Source organism: Ursus americanus, chromosome 12 (genome assembly GCF_024610735.1).
Source record: "Ursus americanus isolate L20-20 chromosome 12, mUrsAme1.1.p, whole genome shotgun sequence".
In the NCBI taxonomy this organism is placed as follows: Eukaryota; Metazoa; Chordata; class Mammalia; order Carnivora; family Ursidae; genus Ursus; species Ursus americanus.
In genome coordinates this window covers 44,154,582-44,170,816 of record NC_142138.1, presented here as the reverse complement: position 1 = coordinate 44,170,816, position 16,235 = coordinate 44,154,582, and the positions used below count along the sequence as shown (strand labels likewise).

General features: G+C 37.4%; 1 protein-coding gene across 6 annotated transcripts in view; it reads left to right on the top strand.

Moving 5' to 3' along the window:
* EVI5 (ecotropic viral integration site 5) overlaps positions 1–16,235 on the top strand; it is a 190,663-nt gene that overhangs the window by 61,540 nt on the left and 112,888 nt on the right. For all 6 annotated transcript variants that reach the window (XM_045801783.2, XM_087866105.1, XM_045801782.2 and 3 more), the window contains 4 exons: positions 4,575–4,700; positions 6,340–6,483; positions 7,765–7,854; positions 7,963–8,060. In XM_045801783.2, coding sequence (XP_045657739.1) covers positions 4,575–4,700; positions 6,340–6,483; positions 7,765–7,854; positions 7,963–8,060 — 458 coding nt within the window. The remainder of the gene's footprint in view (positions 1–4,574; positions 4,701–6,339; positions 6,484–7,764; positions 7,855–7,962; positions 8,061–16,235) is intronic.

Sequence of the window (16,235 nt, the reverse complement as noted above, 5' to 3'; positions counted from 1 at the left end):
CATTTCTGGGTGACACTTGCATTATAAATAATAAAAACAAAACTAGATTTGTTAATGTTAAGGTATAGTGGTTTTGTACAGTTGTGATTTTTCCTAATTTGTAATTGATTAGTATTGGTAGGATTTTTACTGTTGAACTCAAGCATTCCTGTTATCAATCCAGTGATTTTTTTCATAATTCTATGCCTTTTACTTTCATATTAGCTCCAAAATAACTTTTCAGTAGTCATTTCTATTGAGCATTTAAAGAGCAGCTTTTCCTTACTTGAGTTAGGAATCTCTTAACAGCAGACCTAGCTCTGTAGGAATCCTAAGGGGCCATATTTTCCTTCAGGATACTGTAGGCAGTGCTGGTAGTGGTACTTTTATTTAGTGATTAATTTACTTAGCTAGTATTGTCAATGGCAACTAATACATTACCATAATAATAATTTTCTAGCCCAGGGCCATAAGCTAGAAAGTGTGGTACAGCCAGATTCAAAAGTCCCCTGTGTTTCTAAAGCTTATTCTTTTACACCCTTTTACACCCTTTGCTATATTGCCTCCCACATGTTAGCTTGGCAGCACAACTCAGAGTCTGAGAAAAAATTTTGCAAAGTTAGCTTAATTAGTACATGTTGTTTTAAAATAGCCAGAAGTGCTGGATATATGTTTTGTGTATATCTTAATACTCCTGTAAAATTGGGTAGATTTTGTCCCGGTTAGACCTTTGCAAAAGGCATGGATTCTCGTTAGGTCAGTGTCATAGAGAAAGTATGTAGTAGCATGTTCGCTGTAAGATTCAAGTGCCCAGATTTCTAATAGAAGGAAGTGGCTATAAAACAACTAGATGATTGTTCTTCATATTTGTATTTTACCTGGTGTCCCACTTTTTCACTTTGTGACCATTGTTTCAGTCTTTTTGAGAAGGGGTCACCGATTTTTTTTCTTTTTGGTCTTTCATTCAATTACTTCAACTTTTTAAAAAATATTGTCAGTTCCCATATCAATGCTGTTGCAGAGGAGGAAGGGAATGAAACTTTTTGATACGTTCAGAAGAGAAGAAATTCTTAAAGACAAAGAAATTTATTCATTCCCACTGTGACTAGAATGAGGGGTGGTAGGAGCGGAATGCAAAGGGGAAGGTGGGAGAAGAGGTTAGAGAAGTAGTAAGGGGTCATGTAATCGCCACTAACATGTTTGAGCAGTAAAGTGAAATGGTCTAATTCATGCTTTGAATAGATCACTCTGGCAGCTCTGTGCTGTATGGGGAATAGACAGGAAGGAAGCACAGGGAAGTGGCAGAGTGACCCATGAATGATGTAGGAAAAATACTGGGTTCAAAGCTGATGGCCTGGAAAGAATTCTTGAGATGTCTTTGGTGCAAAAGGTAGTTTTATTAAAACATGGGAACAGGACCTATGGGCAGAAAGAGTTGCACTGGGGTCATGAGGAGTGGCCCATTATATACTTTCAAGTTGCGGGGGGAGGGGAGGTTAGGGATAGCGTAGGTTTCTAAGGAATTTTGGAAACAACATTTCCAGATCCTTGAGTGAGCTAGCTATTGTTGGTAAAAGGTCATTTATTACTGTCTAATAAAACCTTAGTCATGAGACCTTTCAGATGTATATCGGTGGGTCATATGTTTGGGGGATGATTGCCAACATGTATCTTGGAGGGTAGAGATAAGGGAACTTTCCAAAGGAATTTTTATATGCTAAAGTAGACTTACAGGATCCTGGGGGGTCGGGCTAAGATTGCCTTTTGCCCTTAGCAAAGTATTAACATCAAGGCAGCTGAGTTCCTTGAGGAATGTCGCTCTGCCCATGTCACAGACTTGTCAGTGGGGTGGAATGGAGAGACTTTTCTTCTGTTTTTGTTTCCCACATCAGTGATGAGGCTCTTGGAGTTGTCCAGTTACTCTTTTGATGGTGGTTTGGGCTGTGTATAGTTGGAGGTGGTTGATTCTTGAAATAATTTTAATTTAGAGCCAACAGGAGTTACTGATAGATTGGATGTGAAGCAAAAGAGGAAGGAGACTGTGATGACGCATATGGCTTTTGAGTGGAAGTTTGGGCAAGGAATGGCAGAGTAGGAAATTATGAGTGGTCTGAGATGTCTTTCAGACATCCAAGTGGAAACGTAAGTTGGGCATTTGAAAATATGAGACCAAAACTAAAGTTTCAGGCCATAGAAGAGAGAGTAGAGTCTAGGGGTTATAAAATGGGTGTGGATGCAGGTAGGATGATGGTGTGAGAATGGGAAAATTCTGTTCTAATTGCTTCTAATTTTTAAAAAATTGAAATACCAAATAAGATCATTAGCTTAGAGTTGAGTGGGAAGGAGGTAATGGAAGCTTGAGGACAGAGAAGAAAGTTTGAAATGGTGGCCTAGGAGAATGAGAGTAATTGAATTGGGGAAGTAAAGTGTACCAGAAACATTAAAGATCCACTGACATGAGTGGTCCTGAATTCAAAGTGAGACCAGCCAGCATGGTTAAGTGTTTTGTTTTGACCCAGCCACTTTCTGCTGTCTAGATGTGGTTGTAGAGTTGGATTTATCCAAGGGTAGAGTTTTTCAGTTGGAATTATTACTGAGAGGAGAGCAAGAGTAATTGTGGATATAAGTGAATGACTAAATATAACAGGGTAGGTAGCAAAGAGCACAGGAAAGAATTGGGAACAGAAAGAAGGTTAGTGTGGTATAAATGAGTGATATGCTTGCAAAGTCATATAGCTGTAAATACTCGGTGTGTATTAATCTTCATTGCAGCCCTATGAAATAATTGCTATTATTTTACCCTTTTGATACATGTTGAAACTAAGCAAAAGAGAGGTTAAGTAATTTGTGGAAGGTCACATAGCTATTGAGTGGGATTTGAATCTTACGTGGTGTGGTTCTAGAGTCTGAGTAAGGATCACTGGAGGAAAGGAAGGCAAAGATCTGCTAGGCCAGGGAATTAATCCTCATGAAAATGAGTGGGGTTTGGGACGGTGACCTAGATGTTTGTAGATACTACAAAAAAGAAGAGTAATAATTAATACCTACAGGTATTGTTTCAGAGAGAAGGGGGAGTTAATGCAATGACAATGAGTCAGTGAGGTCCAAGAAAGGACATATACCTCTCTACTCCCGGGCTTCTTCCAGTGCTGTGGGAGAGAAAACAGCAACCTTAGGGGAGACAAGTTTCAGTTAGAGGAAAAAGGTAAAAGAACATTTGGTAGAGAATTTGAGGATCTAGGTAGGATATTTTGTTGATGGCTGGTTATGAGTTCCAGAAAGTGCTGCGGAAAGGGTTTTAGGGAAGGCTGGATATAGGGTTAGATTAAGGAGCAGTAGAACCACATGGGTTGAGAGTTCTGGGTTGTTGGGCTTCTTGCAGTGAAGTAAATCAGTAGTGCTGTAGGGCTTGATGGGATTAGTTAAGAATGGTCTCCAAGGCAGAATTGTGGCTGTGTGTGTTGGGAGGAAGGAAGGAAGTATAGGTTTTACCCACAGTAACACTTGATTTCTATCCATGGCTGTGTCAAGGCCAGTAAAAATGTTATTAGAAGCAGTCTTTAGTAAGAATACCTAGAAAACCCTTGAGGTTTCCTCTTTTAAAACACATTGATATAATGCGAGTGAATGAGCATTAGAAAATTAGAAAATATTCTGAGTATCTGTGTAGCTCTTACATTCATTATCTTATTTGATATTTTTCTTGTGAGTTACACATAAAATGTGAAATTGGTACTTTTAAACCTTGCTTACAGATTTTTTGACAATTTATTTTACGTGTGTGTGTGTGTGTTTTAACACCTATACTGTGTTATATCATTTCGCTCAGAACTGTTGAAAATTTTCCCATCTCACATAAGGTAAAAGTCCAAATCCTTACAGTGGCTTCTAAAACCCTATGTAATTTGGTTCCCTGTATTTCTCCTTCATAACCTAACCGCCACTTGTAGAATTCCTCCTAATTAGTAGTCTCCTGTTTGGTGTTCCTTGAGCATGCCAGTTGTGATTCTACTTGAAGGCCTTGTGTTACTCATTCTCCCAGGACTCTTCTTTCCTCAGTTGCTCCCTTATTTCTTCAGTATTCTGTTCAAATGCTACCTTATCAAGGGACTTTCCCTAATCTGCCTACATAAATAGCAGCGTATCTTCCAGCATTTCCTGTTACTGTACTCTATTTTATTTCTGTAGCACTCAAAACCATCTGGCATACATATTGATTGATTTATTACATGTGTTGTCTGTCTCCCCCCAGTAAGATGTTCACGTTCCATGAGGGTAGAGTGTTTATTTTGTTCACTGGTATATACCCAGAAAAACAGAAGTATCTGGCTCTAAATGAATATTAGTTGATTGAATTCATGAATTAGGCAAGTGAGGCAGTTAATCTCAGAGGTTATAAGATTTGTTTAACTTCTCATTCTGAGAATGGGAGATTAGAACCTTTTGATTCCTAGTTCATTGTTCTTAACATTGTATCACATGGCCACTCAAAACGGTGTTCACAGATGAATGGGTACTTGGTTTATATAGAATTTAGCTTATTTGTGTATCACAGAACATTAACCTGTGTTGCTTTTTTTCCCCTCCTAATGTAGATGCCGGAAGAAGAAGCTTTCTGTGTATTTGTTAAATTAATGCAAGATTATAGACTTCGGGAACTTTTTAAACCAAGTATGGCAGAATTGGGCCTTTGTATGTACCAGTTTGAATGCATGATACAGGTAAAGTTGTAGTGTTGACAAGAAGGCATATTGCCTTTATATTCGCATCATCTTGGTTTGAGTGACAACCAAGCAAATTTAATGTTAAAAGTATTATAGCAAATGAAAAATCAGTGTTTTAATAATGTGATCATTTGTTGATTGGTTAACACAGTTTAGAGCTCCTTCCTGGTTGGATGCTATTTGCAGGTAGATCACAGTCTGGAACTTGACTGCAGTTTTCATATTCAAACTTTAAGCATTTGTGCCAAAATCTGTCACAACCACATTGCCTAAAATGAGTTTCCTTTTTATGCCCTATTGTATTCTGTTGTTATATAGACTATGCTCTCACAGGAGCTCATGACATTATGACACTGACATCAGTTCATTTCCTTTGAGACTTGTCTGTTCTGGTTCTTTCAGTCCTTTCTCCTGCCTTTCCCTTTTTATCTCACTCTTTTGCTAGCCTGTAATCTTTTCTTAAAATAAGGCTTTTGTGTTGCTAGTTTAAGACCAAGAGTCTAGTGACTGTGTGAGGGTGTATAGAAGAGGAGGGGAGGAATCAAAATCAAGTGAAAAATGTTTTTTGGAATATTTTACCTTTCTGGAGTTAATTTACATATATATGTAGTAGACTAATGTATATATTATTAACTAATACATATATATTGTATACTAGTAATATATATGGTAAACTACATATATAAATCAGTTTACTATATTGTCCTGTAATGGTGTAAGTATTTTCATTTACTTAAATTTCAATTAGATAAGCAGAACTTAAGAATATAGATTAATATTTCAGCTGACATGAGAGCCACTTTTACAAGTCTCCTTTTCCCTGGCAGCCTTACCGACAAGAATTTTACAGTCCTTTCTTTTGTATGTGTGGTGGGGGGAAAAAAAGGGATATGCAAAATGTTGGCACATTTTAAAGAAAAAGACAAAGTAGGTCTTGAGATGATTCTTGGTTAAATTTTTCTCTCTGAAATAGTAGGGTTTTTATTTTTTTGAGAGAGAGAGAGCATGAGTGTGCATGAGGAAGGGGTACGAGTAGAGGGAGAGGGAGAAGCAGACTCTCCACTGAGCAGGGCTCTTGTGGGACTGGAAGATCACAACAGACCTGAACCACCCAGGCGCCCATGTACGCTTGTTTTTAACCCAAATAATCTCTCTTGGTTTATTTTCAGTTAATGTGTCATTTATGTTTTTAATTACTGGAATTGAGGAAGCATCTGTATTTTAGGTGAGAAAGTAGTAAGGTAAGGATGGGTAATCAATGGTAGATAGCACCCGAATGTATTTCAGCATAACATTTCTTTCCTTTAAAATTTTTTTTGGAATTATTATAGTTTATAGAAAAGTATTGAAAATATCAGACACATGTTCTACCAACATGATTAAACAAATATTAAAGTTTTATTTACTTGTTTTGTTATTTTTATTAATAAATGTTACACATACAGCCTAAGTTCTAACTCCACATCCTTTTACCCTTCTTACCTTCCCTCATCCTGAATGTATCAATTTCTGCATCTTTACTTTTCCAAGAGATGCCTGATCTTTGTGTTTGATATTGACTTATCTAGTATAAACACAGTTATCTGGTTAAAATGCTCAGTTTCACAGTGTTTTAATGAATTCTTTTCTTCTCTAGGAGCATCTTCCAGAGCTCTTTGTGCATTTTCAGTCACAGAGTTTTCATACCTCAATGTATGCATCATCCTGGTTTCTGACTATATTTCTTACGACTTTTCCATTACCAGTTGCAACAAGGATATTTGATATCTTTATGTCTGAGGTAAGCTAAGGGGCAGACTGTGCAAAGGAATCATTGGGTTAATCATTAGCGCAGGGCACTGAGGAGAACAATAAAGGAGATCCGTGTGTCCCATACTGAACTACTTACTGGATATTCTCCTTTAAACCTGTAACAACCCTATCAGGCACTGTTAGTACATTTAATAGATGATAAATGAGGAAGGTTAAGTGGCTTGTCTGTGGACACACAGCAGGTAAGTACTGTAGTAACCGTCGTTCAAATACAGGCAGTCAAAATCTGGAGCTACACTCTTTTTTTTTTTTTTTTTAAAGATTTTATTTATTTATTTGACAGAGAGAGAGACAGCCAGTGAGAGAGGGAACACAAGCAGGAGGAGTGGGAGAGGAAGAAGCAGGCTCATAGCGGAGGAGCCTGATGTGGGGCTCGATCCCATAACACCGGGATCACGCCCTGAGCCGAAGGCAGACACTTAACCGCTGTGCCACCCAGGTGCCCCTGGAGCCACACCCTTAAACAAACCTCTGTATGATCTCCTGATTGATTCAGTGAGAATTAGTGAGAAGTGAAATTTGCCTTACAGTTGATATTATTGCTCTGCATCTGTTACCTAAAGAGCAAGAAGTAATGAGTATAATTAAGTTTCTTCTGTTCCATAAATATATTGCAGGTAGTCCTTTTAATTGTCATTGTCATGTTGTCGTCATCCTTTGTCTTTTATTCTATATTTTGGATGAGAAGGTAGGCAGGTAAGTTAGGTGACAAATGGTAGGTAGCACTTGAAAATATTATTAATTACTATTAGCAATCTCTCAGGGGTGGCTGGCTGGCTCAGCTGGGAAAGCGTGTGACTCTCGATCTCAGGGTCGTAGAGCTTACGTAAAAATAAATAAGCAAACCATCTTAAACCAAGTGTTAATTGTTGTTACTCACATCTTGGGAAGATTAGCTTATATTACCTAGTTAAATTAGTTTAGTTTGGAGCCAGCAAACTGACCGTCCTGATTCAGGTACCACATCTGTCCTTCCGCTTATTTTTGTAAATAGTTTTCTTGGAACATAGCCATGCCCATTTGTTGTGTTTCTCTGTCTGCTTTTGGTCTTAGTGGCAGAGTTGAATATTTGTGACAGTAACCATATAGCCCACAAAGCCTAAAATATTTGCTATCTGACTTTTTTAAAAAAAGCTTGCCAATTTCTAGTAAGATCCCCAGATGTTTACCTTAGTATTCTTTTGAATGATTAGTTTTTGTCAATGGAGGATTAAGACAAATTTGGCTTTATAAAAATGTGTTTCCACAGGGTTTAGAAATAGTATTTCGAGTAGGATTAGCACTTCTTCAAATGAATCAGGCAGAACTGATGCAACTTGACATGGAGGGGATGTTACAGGTAGGTCAGTTCATGATTTCTTGAATGTCTTTAGATTTTACTGTTAATTAGTTAATAATAAATAGCATTAAGTAGTTCTTATACTTTTCTTTGATCGTGTTTTATTAGCACTTTCAGAAGGTCATTCCACATCAGTTTGATGGTGGTCCAGACAAATTAATCCAGGCAGCTTACCAAGTCAAGTATAACTCAAAAAAAATGAAAAAGTAAGTATTTTATATTTTGGTTTTTAGTCATGGATGTTTGTTGAAGCATATAGGGGATTAAATAGAAGTGTCAAAATAGTCCAGCGATAAGTGCAGTTTTCTTCCTGTAGCATTTTTTTCGGTGGTACTGGTTTCAGTATAACATAAATTTAATGTTGGAATTTCATACTTAGTAGTGGTGCTTGGGACCATTACCTGTGAAACTCCCCTTTCCCATTCCACATTGACTGGAATTAGGAACCTGGTAAATGTATACCTGTGAGTGTGCTGTTATTTTGAAAACCAGTTCTGTGGTGTGATCCAACTTCATTGACATTCTTTTCTGCTCAACCCGACTGTTAACTTAAGTTCAGGATTAGCCTGACCAACAAGGTAGGCATGAGGTTTAGATTGAGAATTTAAGGGTTTTTTAAATTGTGTATAATTTTCTAATGAAACTTTTCTTGATATATATTTAATGGAAGTTCAAGGTAAGCAGTCTTGGCTACCAAAGATTAATTTTTTGAAATATGGTTAAAGTATTAAGAATGACAGCTCTTGTTCCTCCAGATTCCAGTATTTAAATAAATCTTAGCCAGAGGTCAGAATTGCCATTCCTGACACTACTTTCTGTGGTACAAGATACTTTAAAATGATAGCAATACTATATGCTAACAGTTCTCAATATCTTCACTGCCGTAACATAAAATTCCGTTCACGTGTATGACATACTTCCAAGGATGTTCCTACCCCAGGAAGTATATTAGAATGTGAGTGTGAATTATGTTATTAAAATTAGCTGTAGGGACACCTGGGTGGCTCAGTCTGAGGTTAAGCGTCTGCCTCCGGCTCAGGTCATGATCTTGGGGTCCTGGGATTGAGCCCCACATCGGGCTCCCTGCTCAGCAGGGAGTTTGCTTCTCCCTCTCACCTTCTTCCTTGCTTGTGCTTGCTCTCTCTCTCTTTCAAATAAATAAATTAAATCCTAGAAATAAATAAATAAAATAAAATTAGTGCTCATTGGCAAAAACAAGCCAATTTATGAGCTTTCACTATTAATAAATTACTTGAGAAATTTCTAAATTACGTTACACCGTGATGTTGAGACATTCTTGACCAAAAAGCAGTTCTGTTCTATAATTGATAAAACCTTTAGGAGCCATGTCAACTTCCAGCTCTTGGTAAAACCACATTTAAATCACACTAGCCAAAAAAAGAATTTATTTTATTTTAATTACAGAGAACAACATAACTGATTTTCTTTTTAGATTTTATTTATCACCAGTATAATCCCATTTCTGAAATTTTAGTTATTCTATTTACTTATCAAACTTACGACCGTCTAGTTCTTTCACTCTCTTACTCATACAGTGTCTCTGTTCCACTTTAAGATCTCTACTCTGATGTTAAATTCTTAGGCTTTGGTTTTTTGTTGTTGTAATTTTTATTTTGGTATACTTTTAAACTTTTTAAAAAGTTATAAATAATATGTGTGTGTGAGTAAAATCCATACCCATTTTTAGGGGATCCATTTGAGAGTAGGTTAAGATATTGTGCCCTTTTTTCTTAAATATTGAATGGATGTGTACTTCCTAAGAACAAGGACTTCTGTTTTTTTTTAGCAGAACCCAATAGTTAATCAAAATCAGGAAATTATCATAGATATGGTACTATTACCTAATTCCCAAAGCATGTTCAGTTTTATCATTTGTCTCAGTACTATTCTTTGTAACTGTCCCCCCTTTCAGACCCTAGCCTAATCCTCTTTCTGTCCACTCCCTACCCCTCACCGCCTTGGTTTTGGATCCACTTTAAGTACTCCAGGATCATGTATCGCATTAATTGTGTCAGATCAATCTCCTTTAATCTGAAACGCTCCCTCCACTCTTCTTTTTTTTTTTTTTTTTTTAAAGATTTTATTTATTTATTTGACAGAGATAGAGACAGCCAGCGAGAGAGGGAACACAAGCAGGGGGAGTGGGAGAGGAAGAAGCAGGCTCATAGCGGAGGAGCCTGATGTGGGGCTCGATCCCATAACGCCGGGATCACGCCCTGAGCCGAAGGCCGACGCTTAACCGCTGTGCCACCCAGGCGCCCCTCCCTCCACTCTTCTTGTATGTCTTGACCTTGATATATTTGAAGAGTACAAGCTAGTTATTTTGTGGAAAATCCCACAGTTTGGGTTTTTCTGACATTTCCTCATGAGTAGATTCAGCTTGTGCATTTTTGGCAACTATACCAATGATGTGTCTTCTCAATTAACCAAGCAGTGGATATATGATACTGGTTTATCTCAGAATTGATGATGATATCTCTAAGCACTGGATTAAGGTGATATCTGCCAAGTTTACTATAAAGTTATTATTTTGTCTTTTATTGTTTCCAGATGTTTTGAGATTATATAGTATCCTATTCCTTACCATGCCTTCTCTCACCAGATTTACATCCATTTATGATTTTCTCACTCCCTCATTCCCTCTTTAATAATTGGCATTCTACTGTAAGGAAGAGCTTTTCCTTCTCTCTAATATATTTATTCATTTATTTATATAAGTGTGAATTTGTGGGCTCTTTTTTTTATTTGGTGAATTATAATTCATTACTCTCACAGTTGTCCCTGCTTTGTCCAGTAGGAGTCCTCTCAAGCTGGCTGTTGTGTCCTTTTGACATGTCCCCATGACTCTTTTGAGAATTTCCTTATTTTAAGACAACAAAAAGCCCCAGGCTCATCTTGTGCCTTACCCACTCCTGCAAAGCAGCAAGTCATTTCTCCAAAGAGCCTTAATTTCTTTTAGTAAGCTTTTAAAACGTAGCCTGAAGGTAATGGATAGACACTGAAGCAGTTGGCCTCTGGGAGTGGCATGATCCAAATGAACATTTTAAAAATGTCATCCTGGTAATAGTGTGCAGAAAAGATTGAATTATGAAACTGGCAGTAGAGAGAACAATTATGAGGTTCCTCTAGTAATTAAGGCAAGGTATAATGAAGACCTAAAAATGCTGCCAATAAAAGGAGAATGATGTAGCTCTGTAGCTACTTTGAAGTCTCTTTGTAGAAACCTTCTAAGCACACCTTGACTAACTGATCAAGGTCAATATCAATAGTGATATCCTGGTGATAATTTGTACCCTTGATATGACGTGATGAAAAAGGGACTGACTTCTGTGGTCTTCTTCCTCCAAACCCATAACCTCAGTACAATCATGAACAAACATAAGAGAAATCCCAATTGAGAAATTTCTTCAAAATACCTGACCAGTACTCCTCAAACAAAGTCATCAAAAACATGGAAAGTCTTAGAAATTTTCACAGCCAAGAGGAGCCTAGGAAGACATGGCAACTTAATGTAATGTGATTCCCTGGATGGGATCCTAGAATAGGAAAAGGACATTAGACAGAAATTTAGAAATCCGAATTTAGTATGGACTTTATTTAACAGTTTATCAATACTAGTTCATTAATTGTTACAAGTGTACTATACTAATATAAAATGTTAAACAGGAGAAACTGGGGATAAGGTATATGGAAACTCTGTACTCTTCTCACTTATTTTGTAGATCTAAAATTCTTCTCAAAAATAAAGTTTATTAAAAAACCATTATCATTGCAGTTGAAGAGGGAATGATAGAGCATTAAGAAAGTTGAATTGAACATGCTTGGTGACTGAATTGGGAAGCAAGGATTAAATGATGATTTCTAGTGTTTTGTTTTAGGTGCATGAGTGACTCATGATAACATTATCACCTAACACATAACAAAATATTCACTTCAAAGTAGGCACTTGTGAAGACTGTAAACTTCAGCAGTGCAGCCGTTGTTCAAACATTTTGTACCTCTTTAGAGTCTTCTATAAATTCTTTTGGATATCCTATTCTTTTAGATATACTAAGGTAAGAGACATGGTAGTATAGCAGTCAAGGATGTGCCCTTAGGCAAGTTTCTTAATCTTTCTAAGCCTCCAAATGAGCCTAACAACCTGCATTAAAAAGTCAGGTTTGTGGGAGAATTGTGGGAAGATGGAGTAGAAGGCACCAGGAATCTGTCTCCCACCTAGAAAACAATTGCAGTGGCAGAATCTGATGTGACTGTTTTGGAACTCTGGGGCTTATTGAAGCCTTGTAACTTTTAGGGGAAGGCTTCGATGGTGAATTGTGGTTAATTTGGTCAATTTCAACTCTTAGCACATTAGCACCCCTTAACACCATCCTCTACCCTTCAGCCACATGGTAGACAGGTGTGCTTGTATTTCTGGAGCAACCTTCATGTAGCTTGGGTGGGCAGGGTGGGCAAAAATGCCCTTGTCTTCTAGATGTCAGGGATCTGTGTGCTCTGATCAGTCATTGCTGTTTCTGATCACAGGTGCAAGGAAGTGAGTAGCCATTGGTGTTGCACTACTTTCCATTGTTGCACATCCCCTCTTCCTCCAACTGAAGTAATTGCCAGGAGATTTAAAGGGCATCATCCTTCTCTTCCCTTTTTCTTTTCTTCCCCTTTTGGGAGCCAGACAGGAAAGACTAGGACATTAAAAACAACTGCATATATGGGGGAAATTAGAAAGTGACTGTGTATGCCCAGGGAATGGCTCAGAAAAGTCCTGAAACAGTTTATAGCTCAGGTTGATCTTCAGCACAAAGATAGCCTATAACAATCAAAAAGACAAAATCAGTAACAAAAAACAGCAAGCTCTGGGGAGAGGGAAGACTATGATTTCCTGAGTTACCACATTACTAGATTCAAATGTCTAGTTTTTAACAAAAATCACAAGGCGTATGAAAAAAAAAAAGGGAAAGTATGGCCCAAAGGAAAAGAGTATTGACCCTTGAACAACATGGATTTGAACTGTGCTGATTCGCTTATATGCAGACTGCTTTCGATAAATGCAGTACAGTACTGCAAATGTATTTTCTCTTATAATTTTCTTAATAACATTTTCTTTTCTCTAGCTACCTTCATCTTGAGATTACAGTATATAACATACAAGAAATATATGTTGACTATGCTATTGGTAAGGGTTCCAGTCAACAGTAGTGAAGCTTTTGGAGAGTCAAAAGTTATACACAGATTTTCACCTGTACAGGGGTGTCAGCACTTCTGATTCTCATGTTGTTCAAGGGTCAGCTGTAAAAAGAAACTATATCTGAAAGAGACTTGATGGCAGATAAAGTAGACAGAGACTTTATTTATTTATTTTTTTTAAAAAAGATTTATTTATTTATTTATTTATTTAATTTATTTTTTTATTTGACAGAGATAGAGACAGCCAGAGAGAGAGGGAACACAAGCAGGGGGAGCGGGAGAGGAAGAAGCAGGCTCATAGCGGAGGAGCCTAATGTGGGGCTCGATCCCAGAACGCCGGGATCACGCCCTGAGCTGAAGGCAGACGCTTAACCGCTGTGCCACCCAGGCGCCCCAGTAGACAGAGACTTTAAAAGAAGCTCAAAGAACTAAAGGAAAATGTGGGGAAGATTAAGAAAAAGATAGATGAACAAAATGGAAATATCAGTAAAGAGATAGAAAACCTAAAAGGAAACAAAAAAAATTCTGGATCTGCAAAGTCCAGTAACTGAAATGAAAGATTCATAGAGTGATTAAAAAGCAGATTTGAGCAGGCAGAAGAATAAGTGAACTTGAAGATAGAATATTGGAAATTACTGAATTTGAGGAACAAAAAGAAAAAAAAAAACTGAACAGAGCCTAAGGGGACCAACATACACATCGTGGGAGTCCCAGAAGAAGAGAGAAAGGATCAGAGAGAATATTTGAAGATACAATGGCTGAAAACTTCCCAAATTTGTGGAAAGACATGAATATAAACATCCAAGAAGGTCCATGAACTCCAGGTAATGTGACATCAAAGAGATCCACACTGAGATACATTATATTCAGACTTGCAAAAGACAGAGAAAATCTTGAAAGCAACAAAAGAGAAGCCAATCACCACATACAAGGGGTTCTCAATAAAACTACAAGACTACAAGCAGAGTTCTCATCATAAACTTTTGAGGCCAAAAGAGAGTGGGCCAATATATTCAAAGTACTAAAAGAAAAAAATTGTCAACCAACAACCCAAATCTGGCAAAACTGTCCCTCAAAAGTGAGGAAAAAATCAAGACATTTTCAGACAAAGGCTAAAGGAGCTCATTACCACTAGACCTGCATTGCAAGAAATGCTCATTCATGCAGGGTGAAAGGAAAGGACACTAGACAGTAACTCAAAGTAGTTTCAAGAAATAAAGATCTTAATTAAGGTAAACGCATGGGTAATTATAAAAGCTATGATCGTAACGGTTGTAACTCCACTTTTTGTTTTCTACATGAATTAAGACTAATACATTAAAGAAACCTGGGGTGTCTGGGTGACTCAGTTGAGTGTCTGACTCTTGATTTTGGTTCAGGTCATGATCTCTGTCATGGAACTGAGCCCCATATTGGGCTCTGTGTTCAGGCACAGAGTTTACTTGAGATGCTCGCCCTCTCCCTTCCCCTCCTCCTCTGCCCCTCCCTCTGCTCACTCACTCTCTATCTCTCCCTCTCAAATAAACGAATGAAATCTTTTTTTTTAAAGATTTTATTTATTTATTTGACAGAGGGAGACAGCCAGCAAGAGAGGGAACACAAGCAGGGGGAGTGGGAGAGGAAGAGGCAGGCTCCCAGTGGAGGAGCCTGATGTGGGGCTCGATCCCAGAATGCTGGGATCACGCCCTGAGCTGAAGGCAGACGCTTAACGACTGCACCACCCAGGCGCCCCATAAACGAATGAAATCTTAAAAAGAATAGTTACTGGTCTAAAACTAGTATTAATGTAATTTTTGTTTGTAACTCCAAATCTGCATAATTTAATAAGAGTAGATACTATATACCCAAAGCTAATATAACACTGTATGTTAACTACCCTGGAGTTAAATTTTTAAACATTTTTTAAATACCTTAAAAAGTAATTATGACCAGTGCACATGCACACAAAGACTAAATCACAAAGAATTGGGAAATCAGAGTAGATCTATAAATAGTAAGGTGATTGGATCAGTAATCAAAAGTCTCTTGAGTCGAAAATCCCTGGACTTGTTGGCTTTACTGCTGAATTCTACTGCACATTTAAAGAATTAATATCTTTTTAAACTTTTTCAAAAAATAGGAGGGAATACTTCATAACTCATTCTATGAGGCCGGCATTATTACCCTGATACCGAAACCAGATAAGGATGCTACAAGAAAACAATAGATAAATATCCCTTAAAAACATTGATGCAAAAGTCCTCAACAAAATACTGGTAAACCAAATTCAGCAGTGTGCTAAAAAGACTATATACCACCACCAAATGGGATTTATTCCTAGAATGCAAAGATAGTTCAACATACAAAAATTGATCATTGTAATATACCACATTAACAGAATGAAGGGGAAAAAAACACAGGATCATCTCAATTGATACAGAAAATGTATTTGACAAAATTCAGTATCTTTTCATGATTGAAACACTCAGCACAGTAGGAAAAGAAGGCAACTACGTCAACATAATAAAACCCATCCAGGGGCACCTGGGTGGCTCAGTCATTAAGCGTCTGCCTTCAGCTCAGGGCGTGATCCTGGCGTTCTGGGATCGAGCCCCATGTCAGGCTCCTCTGCTGGGAGCCTGCTTCTTCCTCTCCCACTCCTCCTGCTTGTGTTCCCTCTCTCGCTGGCTCTCTCTCTCTCTGTCAAATAAATAAATAAAATCTTTAGAAAAAATTTTAAGAAAATAAGTAAAATAAATAAAAGCCATCCATATATGAAAAACCCATAGCAAACATCATACTCACTGGTATAAGACTAAAAACTTTTCCTCTAAGATCAGGAACAAGGCAAGGATCCTTGATATTGCCATTTCTATTCAACATAGTACTGGAAGTAGCAAAAGAAATAAAAAGGAAAAGAAGTAAAAGTCGTCTAAATTGGAAAAGAAAAATTAAAATGATCTCATGAGACAACATGATCTCATATGTAGAAAGACCTTTCTGCAAAAACCAGCTAATAAATAAATGCAGCAAAGTAGCTGGTTACAAAGTCAACCCACAAAAAATTGATTGTATTTCTATACCTTAACAATGAATAATTTAGAAAGAAATTAAGAAAACTATTCCATTTACAATACATCAAAAGAATAAAATATGTACGAATTAACCAAGGAAGAGAAAGATGTATACAATGAAGACTG